Source organism: Diceros bicornis, chromosome 1, assembly GCF_020826845.1.
Source record: "Diceros bicornis minor isolate mBicDic1 chromosome 1, mDicBic1.mat.cur, whole genome shotgun sequence".
NCBI lineage: Eukaryota > Metazoa > Chordata > Mammalia > Perissodactyla > Rhinocerotidae > Diceros > Diceros bicornis.
Window position 1 is genome coordinate 6,433,517 of NC_080740.1, and position 24,125 is coordinate 6,457,641.

General features: G+C 43.7%; 2 protein-coding genes across 8 annotated transcripts in view; one reads left to right on the forward strand and one right to left on the reverse strand.

Annotated features, from left to right (window-relative positions):
- PDE8B (phosphodiesterase 8B) overlaps positions 1-22,634 on the forward strand; it is a 203,781-nt gene extending 181,147 nt beyond the window's left edge. For 2 of the 7 annotated variants that reach the window (XM_058566465.1, XM_058566553.1), the window contains exons 13-22: positions 477-553; positions 1,988-2,152; positions 4,240-4,285; positions 4,704-4,839; positions 5,752-5,950; positions 10,374-10,591; positions 11,953-12,073; positions 14,026-14,205; positions 16,607-16,736; positions 17,341-22,634. In XM_058566465.1, coding sequence (XP_058422448.1) covers positions 477-553; positions 1,988-2,152; positions 4,240-4,285; positions 4,704-4,839; positions 5,752-5,950; positions 10,374-10,591; positions 11,953-12,073; positions 14,026-14,205; positions 16,607-16,736; positions 17,341-17,450 — 1,382 coding nt within the window. In that variant the 3' untranslated portion in view covers positions 17,451-22,634. The remainder of the gene's footprint in view (positions 1-476; positions 554-1,987; positions 2,153-4,239; positions 4,286-4,703; positions 4,840-5,751; positions 5,951-10,373; positions 10,592-11,952; positions 12,074-14,025; positions 14,206-16,606; positions 16,737-17,340) is intronic. The other 5 variants (XM_058566640.1, XM_058566725.1, XM_058566847.1 and 2 more) reach the window with 3 other exon arrangements.
- A 217-nt stretch (positions 22,635-22,851) lies between these two features.
- Positions 22,852-24,125, reverse strand: part of WDR41 (WD repeat domain 41) — a 43,621-nt gene continuing 42,347 nt past the window's right edge. The window contains exon 13 of the mRNA XM_058566978.1: positions 22,852-23,143. Within this exon, the coding sequence (XP_058422961.1) occupies positions 22,991-23,143 (153 nt within the window). The 3' untranslated portion in view covers positions 22,852-22,990. The remainder of the gene's footprint in view (positions 23,144-24,125) is intronic.

Below are 24,125 nucleotides of genomic sequence, written 5' to 3' on the forward strand. Positions count from 1 at the left end.
AGCATACTGAGAGTAGACTCTTTCTTCTGCCCACCCCGCCCCCAACCACAGTCCATGCCTCCCCTCCTGTACTGCAGTTTTCCAGTCACATGGCCAACAGCTGAGGACTAAAGGTGATGGAACTGCCCAAGCTGGGCTTTAGTGGCTTATGGGGAAGCGAGTCCTAGGGGATCACTAGGCTGTTGGGATGGGGCCTCAGGATCCCATCAACCTTCTCTGAAATTCCCCTTGTGGACCTAGGACTCATGAAGCCTTCCTGCCATCAAAGTTCCAGGCCAGACCACCCTTTCCAAACTCTGGCAAGTAGTGGCTGAGCTCTCAGCCTTTTAGGATGAAGAGATGGGTGAATTCATTGCTTTGTGGGGGATCATAGTCCTGTGAGAATCAGGCCCCCCGTGCATGAAAGGCTCTTTTGCTGCACTTAGGCAAGCAGAGCCACCAGAACCAGATACAACTTTCTTGACTTTTCTCTCCAGCACCAAGCCTACAGAATCGTCGCTATCCGTCCATGGCAAGGATCCATTCCATGACCATCGAGGCTCCCATCACAAAGGTGAGTGGCAGCTGCTGCCTCCACTCTGCAATCAGGGCTACCCAGCACTGGGCTATGTTCTGGAAATAAAGTGATGAACGACATACCACTGATATCAAGGAGTTTACAGTCTAGTAGAAGAAACAGACATGAAACAAGTAAACACATAATAAATAGGTAGTTATAAATTACAATAACTGTCGTAAAGGAAAACAGGGTTCTATGAGAGAAGATTAGATTCGAGCTGTATTTTCGTTGGGTCAGAGGGGTGGTCAGGGAGAGTCTCTCTGTAGGGGAGGTAGTGTTTGAGGTAAGACCTGAGCCTGCAGAGGTGCTGGGGGGAGAAGAGCTAGGCAGCAGGCAGAGCGAAGGATGAAGCAGTGAGGTGGGAAAGGGGGCCTGGACGACCTGAAATCAAGTCAGCGTGGCTGGAGCTTGGAGAGCAGAGGGGCGAAGATGGGGACGCGGAGTTGTGCCGGTGCATTCTGCCCAGTTGGGCTGTAATAAGGAGTGTATCTTATAGTCTATGTGCAGTGAAGAGTTTAAAGAGTGACATGACCAAGTATGCTTATTGAAAAGAACACCCAGCTGCCATGCAGAGAATGGATTGGGGATGGCAAGAGTGAAAGAGAAGAGGCCAGTTAGGGGGTTTTTCTGGAATTCCAGGCAAGAAATGGTGTTAGCTGTTCTAGAATTATAGCTGTGAGGGTGGAGAGAAATGAACAGATCAAGAAATATTTAGGGGTAGAATCAGTTTGGCTTGGTGATGAATTATATGGTCAGGGTGGGAAGAGAAATGCAGGAAACTGGTATGTCCACCAGGGCCTCCCAGGTTTTTGGTTTGAACACAGGATGGGTAGAAGTGGTTTTTTCACTGCGGTGCAGAAACCAGAGAAGGAGCACAGCTCTTGTCTCTTGTTTGTTGTTATGTTTGTGTACTTGCTTGCTTTGGGGGAGGGGAGCAGGATCATGAGTCGGGGCGTGTGAGTAGGACTTCCAATAGGTGTGTCAGGTGGGCCACGGATATATGAGTCTGCAGGTCAAGAAGGACGTCAGGGCTGGAATGTAAATGTGCGAGTCCTTGGCATACAGATCGTATGTGTCCAAAGTCTAAGAAACAAAAGAGCTCACCTCGGGAAGGATTGTAGAGTGAGAGAAAGGTCCAGCACCAATCTCGGAGCAACTCCAACCTGCAGAAGAGAGTGAGAGGGGGAAGATGGGCAAAGGAGCCTGAAAAAGATGTAGTCACTGAGGTAGGAGAAGTGTCAGCAGAGGGTGGGCTGACAGGCGGGCTTCAGGAAGCAGGGGTGGTGCTGCAAAAGCGCTGGTGATGTTCAACACTGAGATGTGTCATCATCAGATTTCTTTTGGATTTCCGGGCGTATGTATTACTTTTGGGAAGTAGACTCCTGATGTCCTCAAATTTATTCTTTCTCTCTTTCTTTACTTCCTTAGGTTATAAATATAATCAATGCAGCCCAAGAAAACAGCCCCGTCACAGTAGCAGAAGCCTTAGACAGAGTTTTAGAAATTTTACGGACCACAGAACTGTACTCCCCTCAGCTGGGTACCAAAGATGAAGATCCTCACACCAGTGATCTCGTTGGAGGCCTGATGACTGTGAGTGATGAGGAAAAACGGGAAACGCAGGGGAGACGACATTAAATGCGCTCCCAAGTACATATGACGTGTGACATGGGAACTGCTACCTAGCTGCAGAAATACCTGTTGTGTGGGCTAACATCAGCATAAACAGAAGCATCTGCATCAAAACTTATGTATTATATGTGTGGTATTAGTCAAAGAATTCTTGCATTTATCTTTCCACAAGGCTGACTGACCACAGCAATGGGAGGCAGTCCTTCAGAGTCCGTGTTACAGTGAGGAGTAAACAGGCAGCTGATTGAGGGCTGAATATGCACGATGGGGCCTTGCTTACTCCTTCCTCCAGACCTGGTCTAATACTGCGTTGAGGGTTACAGCTAGGTTTCCTTAAGCTACGGCTGGGACCTCAGGCTCTTTATCTATATAGTGAAAGAGTTTGTACTTAGACTGCAGCACTGGTTTCCAAAATCTTAGCTGTAGAATCCTTTTTTTAAATAAAAGCTTATATGGAAGTTCCCTTTATAATCAGATAAAAGCAGAGGGGAGCTGTTCTGGCTCAGAAGGAGGAGTGGAGGAGGAGCCAGCACCCCAACACCACCATTTGCAACCACCGAGAGTAGCTGATTTCTAAGGACTCGTCCTGTTCCAGTGTTTTGCTGTGATCTATTTGGCTGTAATCATCATCTCTCAGCAAGTGAAGAAAAAGAAAATTCAAATTATTCACTTGTGCTCCTTATCAGAGGCTGAAGCTGAAAGAATTCTTTGGGAGAAAAACAAAGTCCAAGTGTCATCTAGGAGTTTTACTTTGAAGGTTTCTGTCTAGCCCTGCCACCAAATGCCAAGTCTTTGACTGGCTTGTTGGTCTGTTCTCCTTGTTCCTGCTAAAGGTCTCTGATGAGCCTGCAGTTGGAGAGACCTCCTGTTCCCTTCCCGCCCCTGGGCTATCCTTGGTTGCCCCATCCCAGGGCAGGGTGGACTTCAGGGTCTGTCGGGAGGGCGGCCTCCAGAGAGAGGACTCTGATTCCTGGAACAAGTGTCGCCCTCCTTCCCTGCCGCCATACCAGCTCGGGTTCCTCTCCAGGTCCCGCTGGGAGGAACCTGGGCAGGATTCCCCCCCCGTTTCTGTGTAGCTTTCGGGAAGAGGAGAAAGAAAGGCAAAGATAAAAGAGGAGTCCCTTCTGATATGAGCCTTAGAGGCAGGACAGTTGTCGCTACTGTTACCTATTTATTTATCCAACTCTAGAAATTAAGCTCTTGGCCTGAAGATCCAAGATGTGACTTCGGGGAAGCCCTTCATTAAGACTTCAAACCTTAGCACACACTTTCTAGGGATGACAAATGAGCAGTTGTAAATGACTTTTAAGCAAAGATCTAAATAATTAGGTACTCAGGGGTAGAAGGTAGAGGGAAGGAAACTGAGATGCAAGAACACCTGGGGACTAGTTCAGAAGGTCAAGAGCCCAGTAAGTGACACAACACTGAAATTCTGCTCACTCCCTAGGCTGCCCCCCAAAGACCTCAAATCCAGAAACTTTTCTTTTAAAGGCTAGCAGCAGTGCGCATGTTGCAAAACAGAAAATTGGTAAAAATTAATTTAGATATTAATCAAAAGTTAGCCCGACCATCTTAAGGCTTCACATTAAGTCATCCCCAAAATGTGGCCCATGGCATGGCTCTGGCTCCCCAATATGTAAATCTACGAACACAAGAATAACACAGTCACTATGAGGGTAAGTGAGGTCCCTTCAAAATAACATACATCCAAAGCAACATCGCTTCTGTGATGTCACCAGTGTGTCTTCAAAATGCCAGAAGAGAGAGACAGCATGAGACCAGAGCCACCTCACAGCTCAGGTGTGAGACCTGGAGGCAGTCATATCCACTTTATTCTCGGTTCTCCATCTCCTGGGGCTAACAGCCAAGGAAGGGAGAGTAACCTCTATCTTGTAGCTATTGTTCTGATTTAATATTGAGCTTCAGCTTGGAGTTCCAGACTGACTGGGTTATTCAGGATTCAAATCTCTTTGGCTAATGAAAGAAATGAGAGAATAATGATAATGGAATATAAAGCATGCTTCTAATAGCATCTTTCTGTATTCCAGGATGGCTTGAGAAGGCTGTCAGGAAACGAGTATGTGTTCACTAAGAGTAAGTTGTCTTCTGTCCACCTGTTACTGATGACCTGTCTCCAGCCTGTGCCTTCCCCCAGTGTTGTGATTATTGTTTGGGGATGGCTTTGCTGTTCCTTCTTGTTGGTCTCATTGGAGTTGAAGCATCTCTATGGTCTACATTTGAAACCAGGTCTCCTAATTAAAATTACTTCTCTGAGCACTGTCAGAACAACAATTGCAAATTATTGTACATTTAAACACACAGTTAAACAATTATTTTTCTATTTGGGGGTCTTGAATTTTAATAATGTAAGAGAACAACCTTGAAGTGAAAATCTTCCTACCCTTGGAAGTTCAAGACTTTCTTTCTAGTCACAACCATGAAGATGACAAATGCTCAGGGGCAGGCAAGATTCCACAATTAACCAGCCTCCCTGTCCAATCTGTTTGCTCAGATGTGCACCAGAGTCACAGTCACCTTGCGATGCCAATAACCATCAACGATGTCCCCCCTTGTATTGCTCAATTACTTGATAATGAGGAAAGCTGGGAGTTCAACATCTTTGAATTGGAAGCTGTTACACATAAAAGGTATGTGGCTTCTCTGGCTGCAGGCAGGGGAGGATTGATGCCCATGCTCAAGACTTGCACATCTGGAAACTTTGAGGGAGACGTGAGTCCTTGCCACCAGAGAGCTCACAGGTCCTGCGTCTCATGCCATGCTGGAGGAGTGTTGAACCAGCAGAGACTGTGGCCCCTGAGTGAGCTCCTTTACGGAGTATTAGTGGGTAGGATGTGGGGTCAGCCTGGTGATGACCCAGGATGAGGAAGTACTGAGTGTCCTTTTCACATTTCCCCAGGTCATGCATTTGTGCTGATGAGCCAAGAGTTCTAAGTATTCTCAGCCCCAAACTTATTGAAGCCCTACCTTACAAAATGAGTTTGAGAGCACTCTTGACTTTTCTTTTGATCCATCCTGTAGGCAGGGGAAAGGTTAGATAACTCGAGCGAGTCCTCTTCTATAGTAGGAGAACTTCCAGGGGTGTTGGTCTACAGGATATGAATGATTTTCACCTATAAATAAATCACATGACTCTAAGTGATATGACTGCTGAGACCATACAAGCCAGTCCTTTTGTCCTTAGGCTCAGTCACTTCCTCAGGAGACACAAAGGAAGTGCTGAGCTTCTGTGGAAGTGGAGATGGAGAGGGACAGCTGGGGACCCTTCTTGGTTGTTAGAGCCACTGAAGGGCATACGACTTAGAGATAATCTAGACATCATTTAGATTGACCACCATGAGGCACTTTGTTGTAAAGAAGTGGCTGGTGAGGAAAAGATGCTCTGTCTCCTTCTGATTTGGGGAGGAGATATTTTTACACCCTGTGCCTGTGGACTAAGTAAGAATCGGAAGAAAAATGCCTCCATTCCCCTGTATCATCAAAGAAAGCAGTTTTTGGACAAGTGAATACAATGAATCAGGGTTTGTTTTCCTGTTTTCCAGGCCATTGGTTTACCTGGGCTTAAAGGTCTTTTCCCGGTTTGGAGTATGTGAGTTTTTACACTGTTCTGAAACTACACTTCGGGCCTGGCTCCAAGTGATTGAAGCCAACTACCACTCCTCCAATGCTTACCATAACTCCACCCATGCCGCCGATGTCCTGCACGCCACTGCCTTCTTCCTTGGAAAGGAAAGAGTGAAGGTAGAATTGTGATATCACGATCTAGTTACCTGCCTAGATTGGAGATCCAAGAACTCAATCTTAATAAATATATTAGGCAAACAGCTATTGTGTGACCAATTTGACAGTTTTTTGGGCTGCCAAATTGATCATTTTTTGTGTTTAAAGACATGTCCTTTTCTCCTATCCCCCCCCTCCCCCAGATGCCTACAATAATAATTTATGCCACTGTAGAGACTTCTTTACGTGCCCGGCTAACCCATGAACCCATTCTCCAAATGTTCAGTAGGAGCCCTTTGTGATACTGGGTTAGAGGACAGAACTTAACTATCACAGCAAATGGTTACTAGGTCTAGAGGTTAAGTTTTAGGATCAGGATTTGGTCAATGGTATATTATAATCCAGATACTACTGAGCCATTCAGCACTCTACTGATTTACACACATATATATGTGTGTTTTGTGTAGGTGTGTGTATCTGTTTATTAATGACTGTTGCATAATTCTGAAAGAGTGTCATATCCCTTAGTCTTACTTAGAAGTCAATACTCTCATGTACAGGGGCTGACTTATAGGGCAGCCCTATGTACACCCCATATGCAGCTAGTAAGAGATCCCCATCTCCCGTTTCCTAGCGACCATCACTTGCACAATGAAGCTTGCAATTTCTTTGCTGCAGTTAGAACTAAAGCTTAGAATATCGAGACCCCTGGGAGAAGTGCTGTATAGAGACTGATTCACGTCAATCTGCAAATGCCTGACATTAGATCGTTTTCTTAATCTCAAGACCGTGGGTATTTAAGGCAAGGGGTGGTAGTGGGACAGGTAGAAGGAGCAGAAATGGCACGAAAATGGGGAAGGGGAATGTTTCCTTCTCAGTTTTGCCGAAGACAGATCTTGGTATTCACTTTCATCAGCAAGAAAGCAAAGAATGTGGTCCAAGAATGATGCTCTTGAAGAGTTTTGTCTCCTACTTTTAAAAAGGATGCTATCAGCCTGTTTCTATAGCGCCTGTCTTTGAGGCACTAAGACACTTCCAGATCCCTCCTCCAGGCTCACGTTCCTCCATTTTCCCTGCATCAGATATTAGACAGCTGAGGTTGCACACTGCCAGTTGAGGACAGGACCCAGGGCATTAACACCAACACTGAAGTGATCTACAGGCTGCATTCTTGAGTTAGAGATGATCCTCACTTATGCAGAGCCACTCTAGAAAAATACAGATCAAATGCTTGATAAATTAGAGAATGCTTACTCACTTTATTATCTCCCTTTCTCTCTCTCCCCTAAAATAAGGATTTTTCTTTAAATTGTGAGTTCTGCTAGTGCATTCAGCATCTGATTGAATTTCTCAAATAGCAGCAATAAAAACAAGTCTAAGATTAGACATAACATACTTACAGTTCAAAAGACACTTTCTAACTCTGGCAGCCCCTGCCAGAGAATCAGAAAATTTAGACTCCAAGGAACCTTGAAGAATTGGGCTGGCGGGGCTCCTGAGCCCAGAGCCCAAGATCACGGTTAGTCTACCATGGGGCGCTTCAGGTGGGATTTCCTCCAGAGGCCTCTTCCCCCAATCCTGCTGCCCCTGATGAAGAGAGTCAGGAAAATGGGTTTTTACCAAATTCCACATTATCTGTCACCCCTAATTCTTTGTGCAATGAGGCTAAAATTCTCAATGTCACTATGCTGTAGCTCTGTATTCTCAACCCAGCCACATGGACACATGCCCAGAGCTGACATCCCCTTCATATGTTACAGAGCCTGTCCTCCCCCATCTTACTGGTTCCCAGGAACCACCGCAAGTAGAGAGGTCAGGACAGCTGGCATTCTTTTATTATTCTCCGGTGTAAGTGACTGTTTATCCTAGATAACGAACTGTTCTAGAATGGAGTCTGTGCTGGCCAGGCTGCCTCAGTGTGATCCAAATCTACTCCTGCAGGAGTAGGAAGGGAAGGAAAAAACTATGCAGCAGTGTCTGCACCTCCAAGGGTTTGGAATTTCTCCTGTGGTGGGTTTGGAATTTCTCCCGTGGTGGGTTTGGTGGGAAGTTTTCTTCCACAGACAGTCCCTCCCTCCCATAGGAAGGGCCTTGCTTCTCCCACCTGCTAGTGAGCGGCCCCGTCTTCCTTCCCTGCCTCCTCCCACTTGTTGTCAGACGTTGCCTTATTAGACTGCGCCCACCCAAAGTGCAGTGCACGCCATGACTGGTTCCTGTGTGAAAGTGCCAGCTGTAAATCAGTGTAGGCTGGAGGGAAAGGCCCTCATCTAGTGCTAGTTGTGTTGTCTACTCCAGTTACTTGAATCCACTTAATTGACAAACGTAAAAATCAATTGGCCCCACAATGGGGGTGGGGGGTGGGGCACAAGGGGTGAAGGGAGTCATATATATGGTGATGGACAAACAAAAATGTACAACCCAAAATTTTACAATGTTAAAAACTATTAAAACATCAATAAAAAAAATGAATATGTTATCTGAAAGTGACACTCAGATATATCTTAACATTTTACATTGTCTGCATTTTCATGTACTAATTGATAAAAATAAAATTGGTACACAATCTGGGGAAAAAAAATCAATTGGCCCCAGACTCCAAGCAAGATTGAGCATAGTCCAGGGGCCCTGGCTGGAGGCCCAGAGTCTGGGCCCCTGGGTCCTCCCTCACAGGTAGATCCAGTGAGAGCTCTGGGTCCTGACGGCACCTGTGGATTACAAGGCCTCTCCCGACCAGCAGCACAATGGGGCCAGGTGTGTGTGCTTGCCCTGGGATTACAGACCAGTCTCTGAGAAGAGTTAGAAAGAAAAGCATTGCCCGCGGTCCCTGCTCGGGAAACCTGTTCGTGTGGACTGGGGCCACGCGGGGATTGCCACCAGCTCCGGGAGGTCAGGACTGGAAGTGGCAATGGCCCCCTCCGGGTGGGGCAGGTCCAGGGCTGAGCTTCACACTCGCTGCTCCCTCCTTGTTAGCGTCTGAGCAGCAGGTTGCAGTCTTGCCTCCCACCGCCTGTGAGAGCAACTCGGGAACACCTCCAGCCTCTTCTTGGGGCCACTTTTCCCCTCACTCACTAGCCTTCAGCCACAGCGGTGCTCTTAAGTTTCCTGAACAAACCACTTTTTTGTTTGTTTCACCTCGGGAGCATCATACAGGCTGTTCTTTCGGCCTGGAATTCTCTCCCTTGCCACTTTCTGCCAGGCTAATTCCTGCTTATCCTTCAGGCTTCGGCATAAAAATCACTTCCTTAGAGAAAGCCGTCCCTGCCACGCTCTGGACTGCCTTTTCCAATACAGTAGCCCGTAGCCACCTGTGGCTGTTCACACTTAACTAAAATTAAATGAAATGAAAAAGTTCCTCAGTTGCACTGGCCACATTTCAAGTGTCCAGTAGCTACAGGTGCCGAGGGGTTACTGTACTGGACAGCATTGGGTATAAACACTTGCATCACCACAGAAGGTCGAATGGACAGCGCTGCCCTAAACCAGCTCAGGTCCCTGGTTACACTCTCAAAACGGCCGTGCCGCCCTGCGTAGCACAGCACACAGTAAGTTACTTTTGTGTGTGTGTTTTACTTCTTTGTGCCTTCACCAGTGAATTATCCACTCCATTAGTGCAGAGACCGTGCCAGTGAATTCATCGCTGTAGCTCCGGCATTCTGCATGACAGCTGGCACCCAGTGAACATCCCATAAATGATTACCGAATGGATGAAGTCACAGGGCACGGTGTCTCTTACATAGAAGCCCACTGATAACTCCCTCCTAAGGCTGTGAGCCGAGACAGCATTGGACCCGCTGCCCTGGTTTGTGCTCTTTAATCATACACCCAGAGCTTTAGAAAGACTGGTTCCTTTTTTGCCTTTGCCACCTGCTAGCCCAGAGCTGAATTTTGTTCTTAACTGCAAGAGCCCTATCTTAGCCTCGGTTTTCCTGGAAAACTCTTCTTCTCGCCCTTGATCCTGTTGTACTGCTCGGCTCTAATCCTTTTACCTTTGTGTGAATAGTTTTGTTGCATCTCTGCCGTTTACGGCCACTCACTCAAAATCTTTTCAGAAGTAGGCAAATAGGTAATATTTGTGATCATAGGCCACTTTCTGCTCGGCCCCTCTTAGAGTTATGGCACTACCACGTGGCAGGCATCTGGAAAGGCCTGTTTGCCTTCTTCCTGCAGAACTGGAGTGAATGGACTCTGGGTAAAGAATTTAGGTATGCATATAACTGCAGCTCAGATTTCTGTTTCCCTCCAGATAATCCACAGCACAGCAAGGGGATGCCACGTGTCCTAGGCAGCCTCTCAACTTCCAGGAAGTCAGAGAAGGCTCAGCGGGCTGAGAGAACGTTCTGATAATCTCACCTCCCCTGGCCCGTCCCCTCCCGAGAGGCAGGGATGAGTGTAGGTCTCCTCCGTCTAGTGGGTAATGCTCAACCTTGCCTCCCCCCGACCCCAGGGAAGCCTCGATCAGCTGGACGAGGTGGCAGCACTGATTGCGGCCGCGGTCCACGACGTGGATCACCCGGGAAGGACCAACTCTTTCCTGTGCAACGCAGGCAGTGAACTTGCCGTGCTCTATAATGACACCGCTGTCTTGGAGAGTCACCACACAGCCCTGGCCTTCCAGCTCACGGTCAAGGACAGCAAATGCAACATTTTCAAGAATATTGACAGGTGCGTCGTGCTTGGGCCTCTGTGCTCAGGTTTGTGGAGTATAAGCGGGAAGCCCCGTTTTCCATAACTTCTCCAAGTACTTAGCTTCCTCTTAGGGGAGAGGGGCGGGGAACGACAATAGTTGTACCACTGTATCAGACAGCAAAATAACCTTGCTCTTATAAACTTAATTGTACTTTTCAGACTGATTTCATCTTTTTAAATCTCATTTGGTCTTCAATGCGTTCATGAAAATGTTTTATACACTACAAAGCACTCTATAAGTATTGATCGTATTACTAGTAAGTATAGCACATATTTTTACCCTCCCAAGAGAACACCCTGACTTTTGTGCAACTCAAGGAAAAAACATCCTTCCCCATCTTTCCCCAGCTCAATTTTTGGCTACTTAAAATCCTAACTCATCAGGAGCCGGTGTTCGCCAGGTCCCAGCAGAGCTGCTGGTTTCCCTCTAGCTGGTGTGCTCCCTTCTGGGGAGAGCTGGCCACATGTGAACAGACAGGAGCAGCTCCTCTGGCCTGCCCCAGCCCTGCAGCCAGGCTGTGGGTTTCCCCACATAGCACCAGCCAGGCAGGAGAGCAGACTCCTGGGAGAGGGCAGTGTACGGAGAACATACAAGGGCCACTCGTCCACGTGAACCTATCAGTTTGGTCTCCAGAAATCTGAAATATAGAGACCAGTTATTCTACCTTCAGGTGAAGTTTCATCAGGATCAAGGATTGTTTTTAAATTTTTCACAAAAAGAATTCTTTCCAATAGCCAATTTTATTCAGCTCCCATTCTGGCTCATGAAGTTAGAATGAGAGGATAGGGGCTGGAGAGTAATTTTAGGCTGGGTTGTTGCTCCGTCTGTTACAGCTTCTATCTAAGTGTGATTTAGAGAATAACGTATTACTGGGCAAACGTTCTTCCCAGCCATCATCAAAAGAAATCATGACAATCCTCTGTAATAAGAATCACCACCTGCACTGAATACATTGGGCCAGTTCATCAGGTTGCTGCTGTTCCAGCCTGTAGGGAAGGCATTTCCTTCCACCTCACTGTTTTGATGTTGCCAAGGGAAGGTAGAAGGGAATCACCCTGTAAAATAAGTGCCCGCCACGTGACAGGGACTGTCTTGTTTTTTATATACTCATAAAGCGTATGAGGAAGGGTCAGCTATCACTGGGGAAGATGGAATAGTGTCAACAGGTCCTGGCTTGGTGGGAAGATGAGGAGGTAAACTTGTTTGTGATCTGCACTTATTTCTTAACTCGCGCCCCCAGCTTCCTCCTAGATTGTGGGAAGTGTGGTGAAATGGTAGCAGAACAGTTCTAATTCGGGACATATGAACAAGGCCCTTTGTCTTCTGCTCATTTTAGGAACCATTATCGAACACTGCGCCAGGCTATTATCGACATGGTTTTAGCAACGGAAATGACAAAACACTTTGAACATGTGAACAAATTTGTGAACAGCATCAACAAGCCAATGGCAGCTGAGGTAAGCATGTCCCGTGTCATAGGATGCATCAGAGTATATTTCCATTAGAGCCTACTCTGGCCTCAAAGCATTTTCTCTCCCTCTTGAATGCAAGGTGGTTATTTGCTTGGAGTTGGAAAGAAGGGCTGAAAGTACTGGCCACTTGTTTTCATTGGGGACGAGAATAGATTGACAGTGTCCACAGCAACTCTGAGCTCCTTGAAAAAAAGGCCCTGAGATAAAGCCAATGGTGACAAAAGAAGGTGGGCCAAAGACTAGAATGGAAGGAGCCTGCAGATAACAGACTGGCATAGATGATGGTATTTTAGGGGATCTAGAGCCCTTTCAGCTCCTGGATGTCTTACAGATCTATATTTCTGCTGACTTGCATTAAAAGCCTATCAGTACCTAAAGACTATATATAACCAAATTGGAGTGACTGGTTGAAAACAAAAGCATAAGTCGTTTTTCGTTTTTAAAATTTACTGATAAACCTTGGACCTGCCTTAAGATCCGTACAAACTGGGGTTTTAGGAACATGGACAGAAGGTTCACATCCTGTTGTTTAAAATGAGATCAACTGCCCTCTTAAACCATGAAGCTGTTCATAGTCCTGTAAAGTCAGAAAAGCTTTTTGCTCATTCCTGTTGAGCAGAAGAAGTTGCATATGTGGACGGATGAGGAATGGTTGTCTTAAGAGTAACCTGACCATCAGTAAGGAGACCATCTGTGTAGGACCCACCATATGACCAGCCTGGATGGAGGGACAGTATCCACCTCACCTGTGTGCTGCTCCATCCCCCAGGGGTTCCACAGCACACTGCCAGGGCCCTCTCCCTCCATAGAGGACTTATGGGAGCAAGGATCTGGGGATGCAGGAGGGAAAAGTTATACCAAATCACAGAATCTGGAGTTGGGAAGGTCGTCTACCCAACTAAGTCCACAGCTCTGTGCTGAGATTTCTTATTTACTGCAGTATCTATAGTACGCAGTCTCTTCCCAATGGGATGTAATCGAAACAACCACCTTCAGAACATAATTCTGCCCACTGATGGTTTAATGAATAGGTCCAGTCTCAAAACAAAACAAAAACCTTTAAATGTGACACAGTCTTTCAGCCTGTGGCAGAGCTCCAGAGAGCTAAATAACTGTTTCCACACATCAATTCGATGGTGTCTTTGCAGGTAGAGAATAGCAATCTTCCAGATCTTATATAATTGGCCTGTTGCCGCATTTACGTAAGCATACTCCTAGACTGGGCCACTTGGCTCAGGACCGCTGACATCCACCACTAGGTATGTACTAGTGTATGACCAGGCTTTAAATATGGCTGAACACACCTGCTCCTGCCCTGGCCCACTTCTCTGCTCCTCGTACCCCGAAAACTTACATAGTTCACACTCCCTACCTCCTAGTCAGAAGAGCAGCCAGGAAAGCACGATGGACACATGCCTTAAGAGAAAGGAACGAAGTGGGACAAGGCGGGTGAGTGGGGGTAGGACAGGTCATCAGAGAGAGGGAGCTGGCAGGCATAGTAAGTGGAAATAAATGAGGGATCACAGGTATGTGTTATTTCCCCATCTTTAATATGTCAAAAAAACTGCAAGTTCTGTTTTTACATATTTCCTGATAAAACTGAGAGAAAAGCTCTCCTTTCAGATTACATACCAAATTACTAGAAACAAAACAACAAAAACTGCTACAGCAGTTAGCGCTGGGGAAGAGGGTAGAAATGAGGGGAAGGGTAGTGATAGGGACTTTGATCTTTTAAACTCTGTTTTTGTATTGCTTGAGGCTTTTCTTTTTCTTTTTTCTTACAAGACTCTATCAGTGTATTACAGATGGAATAAGGTTGGGGAAACCTCCTTCGCTGAGGCCCAGTCATGTCTAAGTGTGTCGGGGTGATCATGGTGTGTCTGGTCAGTTAGCCTTGTGGGCTTCACCATCATCTTGAACCAACCCTGAGCTGACAGTCTGTTTTCCAGATTGAGGGCAGCGACTGTGAATGCAACCTTACTGGGAAGAACTTTCCTGAAAACCAAATCCTGATCAAGCGCATGATGATCAAGTGTGCTGACGTGGCCAACCCCTGCCGGCCCCTGGACCTGTGCATTGAATGGGCCGGGAGGATCTCTGAGGAGTATTTTGCACAGGTGCGCTGCCTCCGGAGGGAAGCTCACTTCTCTTCTGGGAATGGCCTCGGGTCATGGAACTCTGGGGCCTCTCCAGCTGAGTAACTTCATTAATTAGTAAATAAAACAGGAAGGAAATGGCTCACCCCTGCCTGGATTAGGGTTCTGGTTCCTTCAAGAGACTGATGTGGCTGGTCACCAAGTCTCTCCAGGGGAAGGGGGATAAACTGAGCCTTTGGAAGTATCTTTTCATCCTCAAAGTGTTAGATTGGGAACATCCACAAAAACTGGGAAACCATCCATTCATTCACTAGGTGGTTATCGTCTCCGTGGTGCACTGTGGGGAACAGAGAAGTGAGTAAGACATCCCTGCCCATGGATAGCATCATACAGTAGGGGAGGGATGTAGACATAGGTCCACCCGTTGGTAAAAAATGAAAATACCTCTAAAGGAGGTATATGTTCAGTGCCACGAGAGTTCAGAAAGATTTTTTTTTCTAGATAAAAAAGGGGCTTTCTGAAAAGGATGTTAGAGCTGTTTTTTTGAAGGATTTAGAAATGTGGAAATAGGAAAGGACTTTCTGGGAGAACAAAGCATTATGAGCAAAATTAGTAAGGAAGGGAAATAGAATTTTTATATAAGGAGAGCAGCAATATGTTGTTCACTTTGGCAGGGTGAAGAGGAGTTAAAGGAGAAAAATCCAGAAAGTAGTAGACCAAAAGATACCATGTGAAATACAGGTCTATTTCCAGAGGGGAGGCTCTAAGGACTGCTGTGTGTGTGTGTGTGTGTGTGTGTGACAGAAAGACAAACACAGTAGCTACAAGTAATGCATTTGGGTGGGGGGTGGAGGGGGTGTTATATGGCTGCAATGTACCACTGAGGCAGGATAAAGAATAGCTGATGATGTTTAGAAGGGCTGGCGGCGCAATGGCTGACCGAGGACCGGGTACATTAACTGCGTCTTTCAAGGCTGGGAAGAGAGCCCCTGAATTGAAGAAAAGTAGGACAGAGAGTTCTGAGCTTTCCAGAAAAAAGGGGGAAAAAACCCAAACTACTCCTTGAACAACAGTGGAAATTTTAAGGCTGCCTGATCGACTGACCTGAAATGAGCAAGTGAGCCAAAAGCTGGTAGGAGGCCATTAATGGGCTTCCCAGGACCCAGAGAGGACTTGAAATCCTACTCCTAGTCATTCTCAATGGGAATGGGGAATAGTGGGAAAGAACCGCTTTTAGGTTCTTTAATGTAAGCTCTCTATTTAGGTGTCCTTTTCCCAGAAAGGAATGTACTAATGTTCACCAGCCAATGTGACCTAAAAATCAAAAGTTACAGGGGCCAGCCCGGTGGCGCAGCGGTTAAGTTTGTGCCCTCTGCTGCGGCAGCCCAGGGTTCGCAGCTTCGGACCCTGGGCGCATACCGACACACCACTTGTCAAGCCATGCTGTGGCAGCGTCCCATATAAAGTAGAGGAAGATGGGCACGGATGTTAGCTCAGGGCCAGTCTTCCTCACAAAAAAATATAAAAATAAAAAAATAAAAAGTTACAAATGAGGCCTCTGATCAGCTGGCCTCTGACTCAACACACCACCAGGAAATGTGGATCTTAATATGCAGCTCAGTGAATTATGGCCTAATAATTTAATACATATAAACATTCACTCCATTGTGCAGACTGCTCAGATTTACACACACCTTCAGAGAGCTGCATGACCAGTACCCCAAGATGAACAATCATGTTTGTCAGTCATTCTTTCGAGTAAAAATAGTGTTCCATGAAACAAGAGGCTAGTTCAGCGCTGTCGCGTAAGTGCTTTCCACAAGACAACCATCACACTTTGGTGTGCAGCCAAGGGCTTTACTTGTACTTCCCATTTTGTCACACAGAATATTAAAAAGTCAAAACTGAGTAAGATTAATCTTACTGCTTCAGTGAGGACATTCTTAAGTGGGCTTTCTTTTTACACTACAAGCCTGTGACAGTGAAGAACACAATGACTGTTGGTACAGTCTGCTGCCAGTCCCTTGATTCATGCTTAGGCATCAGCAGTTTTACCCACCGTTGCTTCTGCACCCTCAGTGTAAATGTCAATTCGTACTGTTAGTGTTATTAGTATTACTTTGAAAATAGTCCTGACCTTGCAATAGTGAAGACCGAGCTCAGAAAAGGGCGTGTGAACCCTGAGAGCCCTGCTTCAGGGGGGACTTGGTACAGCACAGGAGGCCTGAGAGCCAGAGACCTGAAGTGAGTCGCTGCAGCTCCTCAGCTGGTTGACTTAGATAAGCTCAGGACCCTGCCGAGCTCACTTCTTCATATAGCCACTTGGATGATGACCCGTTTTCACAGGGTTGTTCTGAGGAATTAGATGCCACTGTGACAGCTCCTCGTGTGCCCTACAGCCCTGTGTTGTCATTTCTAACAGACTGATGAAGAGAAGAGACAGGGGCTCCCCGTGGTGATGCCAGTGTTTGACCGGAACACCTGCAGCATCCCCAAGTCCCAGATCTCCTTCATTGACTACTTCATCACAGACATGTTTGATGCCTGGGACGGTAAGACAGTCCGTGTTTTGGCCCCCATGCAGAATATTTTGTTATACTTTATGATAATTACTTTTAATGACATAGGCTGGGCCTAACGGTGTAAATGCAATGTGATTTTTTTTTAAAAGTTCACTCTTTGCGGCCAGGTATGGTTGGGGGTGCATTGCACTTTCTGCATCCCCGAGCCTGGCACAGAACCTTGTGTACAGAAGACTCAGTGGACGTTTGGTAACTTGATAAACAAGCCTTCGCCTCTGCAAAGGACATGTTTCCAAAGCTTACAGCAGTTTTACTCTTTCATTGGAGGAAACTTGACAAAGTCTAGAAAGAACACAAAATGTATTAAGTCTCCTCTGAATCACAGATTCTTTTTAGATGCCACTGATAAAAGGCTTTTCAATTTTTAATTAAAAAGACCTGTTTGTATTTCAGAAACTAGCATTTAGGGACATACCCTTCTCATGCCTGTGTGTTCACTTGCAGCCTAAGGCCTAACCTAGGGTAGCTCTCCTCCAGTTCTGATCCCAAATTTGTCCCACAGAGCCCCAGGCTTGTAAGTGCTCCTGGGGTCCTAACTTAACAGGCTTCCTTTGATTCTTTCATGTCTTTGCAGCCTTTGCACATCTGCCAGCCCTGATGCAACATCTGGCCGATAACTACAAGCACTGGAAGACGTTAGATGACCTCAAGTGCAAAAGTCTGAGGCTTCCATCTGACAGCTAAAGCCAAGACAGAGAAGGGGAGCTCTTGATCTGCAGAGGCACCGGGAAGCACAGTAGTGTCAAGAGGCTTTCCTTCATCATGAGAATGGCAGGGATAGGTTAAGGAGCTAATGTTTAACATTGGACTTTGAATCATTCAAGTCCCCAAATTTCATTTTTAGAAAGTTATGTTCCATGAAGAAAAATATACGTTCTTTTGAACAATCACTTAGTGGCAGAACAAACACAAGGCACAATCCTTGGCCCTGCTGTCATCCTCTGTACCCTCGCCAAACCATGGAGCTGATTCACTGTAACTAGCAGGACACAGCGGCAAGACTTGGTGCCTCTGAGCTCATCTCTCTGGATGACAACCAAGTAGCTTAGCTAGTGTTCACCTCATCTCTTATCATAAAAGTCACCGTCACTGTTTAACTTGACTATTTTCCTCAAGAGTATGTCTGAAGGATTCATAAGAATATCTAAGAAAAAAAATCATACAAAATGAGCAAAACAACCGGGACCAAATTACTGATAAATTAGTTAGCTTCACCTCAATGGCTAGGTGGTTCTTCTGATGTATAGTGTGACACCCAATTTAAAACACAGCCTTGGCCTGGTGAGTGCCTTCTCTAGACTGGGAGCAGCCTGTGTAGCCCTCTTTCCTGTAAAAGGGATTCATCGTAAAGAAAGCCACCCATGATGGGGAAGGGAGGGACATCTTGTTTTGGGGGAATCCATGAGCTTCCCTTATTTCTGGTTTATAGAGGCAGTCACGAGGTACTATAGTGAGTATTATATAAAAGCCATTAAATCTGAATGCCCTTGGACAAGCTTTTTTTAAAAAGATAAAATTTATATACATTTGCTGTTTAAAATTTTTATTAAAGCAATCTAAATTTTCTGGGCACAAGTCCATGGAGTATGTTGTGCCATCTACCCTCTATACGTATATATCGGGGAGGGGACGGGGGAGTTTCAGATGTTTTAACCTATCTATATTTGAGATCATGCCATTTTGCTTTAATGATGTTAAAAAAAAAAAGACTGCAAGATGTGTAAATATATCAGAAAATAGGCATATGGGGAAGCAGTAAATACTATTTTAAGCTATTAATTGTATGCTAAAAGCTTCTAAAGCACAAGTGCATATTTTTATACAACTCTTTTCACAACTTTCTGTGATCCACATAAAGTCAGACTTGAGATTTTCCTTTTTTCTTTTCTTCCTTCCTCTTACCAACCAACCCTTCTCTATGTAGTATAAATATTAGAAACTCAGTAAACAAAATATCTTCATTTTCGTTTCAAATTCTCTGTACTCCAATCTGCATTTTTAAGAGGTATACACAGACCGAATTAATTGAATCAGTACTTACTTTTTTCAAATGAAAATTGGAATGCAGAACACTTGAAACTAGTACATGGGAAGTAAAAAAAAATGACTTATCACTACATAATGTGCCAATGTTTTTTCTATATTTTGTACCAAAAAATTGAAACATATATGCTAATTCCATGCAAAGAAATGTATCTAAATTATTTTTGTTAGATGCTAAGAGAACTTGCTTGCTCAGGTCAGCAGCTAGCTTTGTATTGTAATGCTGCATTATGTAAATGTGATGAAAATGTTTTTGTGAAGTACTTGTAACTAAATTCCTACAGCCATTTTTCATTCCCAACAGCTGTTTTTATTTTACCTCTTTGGCCTAAATTTTTCATAATTTCAAAATTTCGGTTTAGTGTCCTTTATTTCGTGAGTCACACACTTTGTTTTCAGGACACATTAAATTCAGGATGTCAGAATACCATTTTAAGGAGCTAAATAATTTGCCTAAGCTTCAGAAGCTTGCTTGAGGCAAGGACAGGCTTTTCCTGACCGTCTCGCCTTCAGTTCCATTTGGTAAGTAACATTTATGAGATGTCTGACATTTTCTATATGAACGTTACAGCTTACTCAGTGTAATGTCAAACTGATTTCATATTAACTAAAATGTTAAATGCTTTAAGACTGCCACGTGCTCGAGCTTTAGCACAGCTCTGCTCTTGATCAGTGTAACCTACTATGGTGGAATCTTCTACTGAACTGCTAACTAAATAGTGCATTCCTCCAACCAGTCAATTTATTAGAACATAGTCTTTCAGATGGTATGTGTATCAGATGGGTATAAATTATTATAATTGCCTCTTTTACCAAGTTGTTTACTAAAACATTCTGTGTTGAGGGGAGCCATATTAGTTTAGGAAAATGCAGTACTGTCTAAGACAGAGAGAAGTCACATTGTTACTACTACTTAACCAGAAGAAGTTAGTTATAAAACATTGTTACCTGGACTAGAATGACCCTATAATTTAACTAAGTCATTCTTTACTTGCAATTTAAGATTTTAAAATTTACTTGCCTTCAGAGTCAGGACTGGTTAGTCTTATGGGCCAACAAGCCGCATCAGTTCAACCAGAACCACTCAACTTGAGACAGATGAAAGGAAGGGATGACAGAATGCCCTTGAAGTTTAGGTTCTTGATTGTGTTATGTGAATACAGCTGGAGAAGGAGGTAATGAGGGTACTTTTAAATAAAAATGACAAGGCACACTACACAGTGTTACTTCTGGTGTTGCAAATATAATAGCATTGAAAGCCAAGCTAGGGAAATGGAAAAAATGCACATAATATATGTTGATCTCAATTACAATTCTTCTAAATTGAAAGTTTTACATACAAGAACTGAGCAGCCATCAAGTCTGAGCCCCTACTAAAATCTCCTATCTTGCTGTTTTTCTCCATCTCTCTGACCTTAGGGCATTCATGAAAGCAAAAACCACCAAGTCCAGTGAATGGTTTGGAGAGTTACTCAGGGAGGAGAACCAACTAAAGTGCAATACCAGAGGGATTGACAGTGGTACTGAGGGTAATATTTGCTCCCAAAACTCACCTGTGGTTTGTATCACTCCATGGAAATAGATTACTGTCACAAAATACCCAGAAGAGATCTGGAACTAAAACAGTTAAAAATCTATGAATTCCTTATATAATTCATTGAATATGTCTCATGCAATTCAAGAAAACAACTTGACAAACTCATGACCTAATATAGAATTTCCAAAGAAAAGCTAGCTAGTAATGGGGGAAAGTCCATCCATAGGGGAAAATTAAAACCTGAAAATGCCTCTGAGACACTTAACAGAAGTGATCAACAATCTGATGCTCTCAGATCAGAAGGCACGCTGCCTGGTTTAGGGATGCTCCCCATGCTCCAAGGTCAGGAAGAAAGATTAGAAAGCTGCCTCTGTGGGGCTCCTCAAATATGCCAGGAAAACAAACAACAATTTGTTGGCTAAAAGGCAGTGCTGATTTTCCTCTTCATATTCTTCTATTCTTTAATCGTAGTAACATAAATTTTAATCTATTTCTCCATAAAGCTATTATTTTCATGGTGAATTAAAACAGAAATAATGACTGTGAGCATTATCTGGTTTTCCTCGGGTGGTAGTCATATAAGCCGCCTCTCTTGATCCAGTCCTCTCTGGTTTCTGTTTTTAAAGCTGCTCAATGATGTGAATGAGAAGAGAGCTAACTAACTGCAAGGCCTTACCAGACTGGGTCTCGTTTCCTCGTTTATAACATTATGGCGTTGGTCTGGCATAGATGACCTTAGTTCTTCCAGTCTTTGTAGGTAGTTGTGGAAGCAACTATCAAAGGTAAAACTAGTCAAAACAACAAATGATAAAGATTCCATGAAGGGTGTGTGTGGTGAACAAACAAATCTGCAGAAAGTGTTCTTTGAGAAGGACCAGTCTCTGACACATCAGTCACCTGGCACTTACTGATTCTTGAGTGAAAGATTCTTTCATCAGCAGTTTAAATTTAAGAATAATTCCACAATTAAACCCACCCATTTTTTAACGTGTGCAACGCTTTTTCTCCCTTTGGTACTAAAGAATAAAAATGAAAGAGTGCTCTGTTAGAAGGCTGGTGAGGTGATGAAGATGATTAAATTTCAGTGGTCACTGCAAGAAACTACCTAATGAAGGCTTTCTGAAGCATTTCGTATTTGAGTCAATGCTAAGATGAATTAGGAACTTGTGGGCGCAGTCTCTGTAACTCCTTATCCAGCTCTCATCCCTGGCATACAGGAGGGGCAGCTGCTAGTCTAGTACCCATGTAGCCAATAGCTGTTCAGGCCAATGCACGCTGGGAAAAGAAATACAACCTCACAGGATTCCTACTGATTTGAGTTTATAGAGATTTTAGTAGCTAGCACTAAAAATAAAAAATGACATATTACAGTCATGTGTCACTTAACGATGGGGTGAGTTCTGAGAAACATATCGTTAGGCGATGTACCAACATCATAGCGTGTACTTACGCAAACCTAGATGGTATAGCTACTACACACCTAGGCTCTATGGTACTAATCTTATGGGACCACCATCATACGTGCAGTCCATCGTTGACCGAAACGTCCTTATGTGGTACATGACTGTAGCTGGCACCAAAAAAAAGTTGTAGTTGAACAGGGAGAGATTCGAGTTTGCTTTACAGAACCTTGATAATTAGTTACTAAAGACCAGGGGGATTTGTAAGAGAAAGGATATATTTCAGTTTATCACAAGAATTCTTAATCAAAGGGGCTCTAAAGAAAACCAAAAATAGAAAAACTTCTAATGAATGCCACAACTTTACTGTTATCTCTAGTTCTGTCTCCTCACAGGGTCTAGGGTCAAATTCAGAAGCTCAAAACATGGCACTCCCTGCTCCAACAGGAGCACAGAGCGCAATTATTATACACTCTTCATTTCCTGCAGGCAAGGGTCAGTTTTCTGGAGATCTCAAGGTTTAAATTCAAGATATGCTACAACATCCTGCCTGTTCTTCATTTTTCTCTCAAAATATCCTCTATAATTATCATGCATATTTATTTCCTTAAAAGCAGGTTCCTTAAATAAATTTTTAAAAGAATGAAGAGGTGCAGTTAAAATATTCATTTTGGAGAACAAAGTTAGGTATTTCAAAATCCAAAAAGGCTAAATGAAAGAAACTACATGTAACTTTTAAAAAATCTAATTTCTGGTGATGAATAAGAATTTAATTAGAGGCAACAAAACTATACTAAATAAAGCGAGAGATTCTGAGTACTATTCCTCTCATTAAACATAAGTTCATACAATTTCTGGTGTAGAATTTTTAATAAATTGTAAGGACGTGATGGTATAATTTAATTCTGTATCAACAGATATTTGTGCTATGATCTGAAAACTTCACTTTCTGAAAATTCACTGCTGAAATTAGACCCATTTCCTCAGTGGGTTCAGGTTACTGCTGTGTGAAAAGTCAAATGAAAAACTTGTGGTATATTCTTTGGTGGATGTGCTAATACCCGAGAAGCAACTTGTTGCTGGTTTGCAAGCCCACAAAAAAGAATTCAAACAATCAAATTTTATGGAGTGACAAGAAAAAAAATACATTACAAATTTAAGTGACCAATATGTTAATAGTTTTAAGAGTATTACCCTATATTTGATCTTCAGGGTTCATGCACATGTATTCCGAGTTCCTTAAACTAGACAGTAAGATATAAGTCACCATTCTCCTCTAATTTTTGAAATAATTTTAAGCTGCGCAATCCAGATTCTCGTTCTCCATTTTTCCACAAAATAATGAGATGATCAGCAGAGCATGTCACTAGTCCATGATCTTCAAAGTACAGAAACATCTGTAAAGAAATTTAAAACTACTCATCATAGGAACTTCAAGGAGAAGAGAAGAGGCTGATTCTAGATTAACGTGTGCTTGTAAGATTTGTACCTTGAAGACTTCTTTGGACCTGAATGTAAAACTCCGTATCATTTTCCATGAGAAATTTTATTTTTAAGTGTTTGTCGGTAACAGTCACATACAAATACACAAATACTAAAAAATATAAATACCAGACCAATATCTAGTATTTTAATACTCAGAATTTTGTTAATACTGCTCACCTGCAGAATAATAAATAAGCTATTTTTGTAAAGTTCATGAATTCCCAAAGTATCTTCTGAACAATGTAATTCTTCAAGTATCGGTTATAAGATTTTTGTCAGAAGTCCTGCTAGACCTGCTTTACGTAACCATTTATGCCTGCTTCATTATTTACACACAAATGGCTACCAATAAAACGTCTCAATTCCAAATTCTCCAACATGAACACTGGCTTCAGCTCTCTATGTAAAAGGAGATATAATCTATCAATCCATAAGCATTTACTGAGTGTCATCTATATGCCTATGGGCCCTACCCTCAAGAAGGTTGTAAGTCAGTTGTGAAAACCAAATCATAGTTGAAACAATTAGAACATCAATTAAAGACTATGTACTGAGGTACTAAATAATGTAGCTCAGACTATGATTTGCCACAGAAATTCAGAAAAAGGGGATATAGATCAATAATAACTGAAATTGTCAGAGAAAGCGTCAAATAACTTCATAAAACTCTCCAAATGAAGGGAAGGTCATGCCTAGGGAAGGAACAGGCTGGAAGCCAGGAATAGGAAAGTGGAGTGTTGATGAGAAGGCAGCATGGACACTGTGGAGTGAAGAGTTGATATCAGAGAGGAGATAAATGCAGCCATGAAAAAGACGAGCTCCTCGGAGGAAAGAGCGAAATAAAGGAGAAAAAGAGAACGTTAAAGAACAGGATGCGAGTTTTCTTCGAAATAA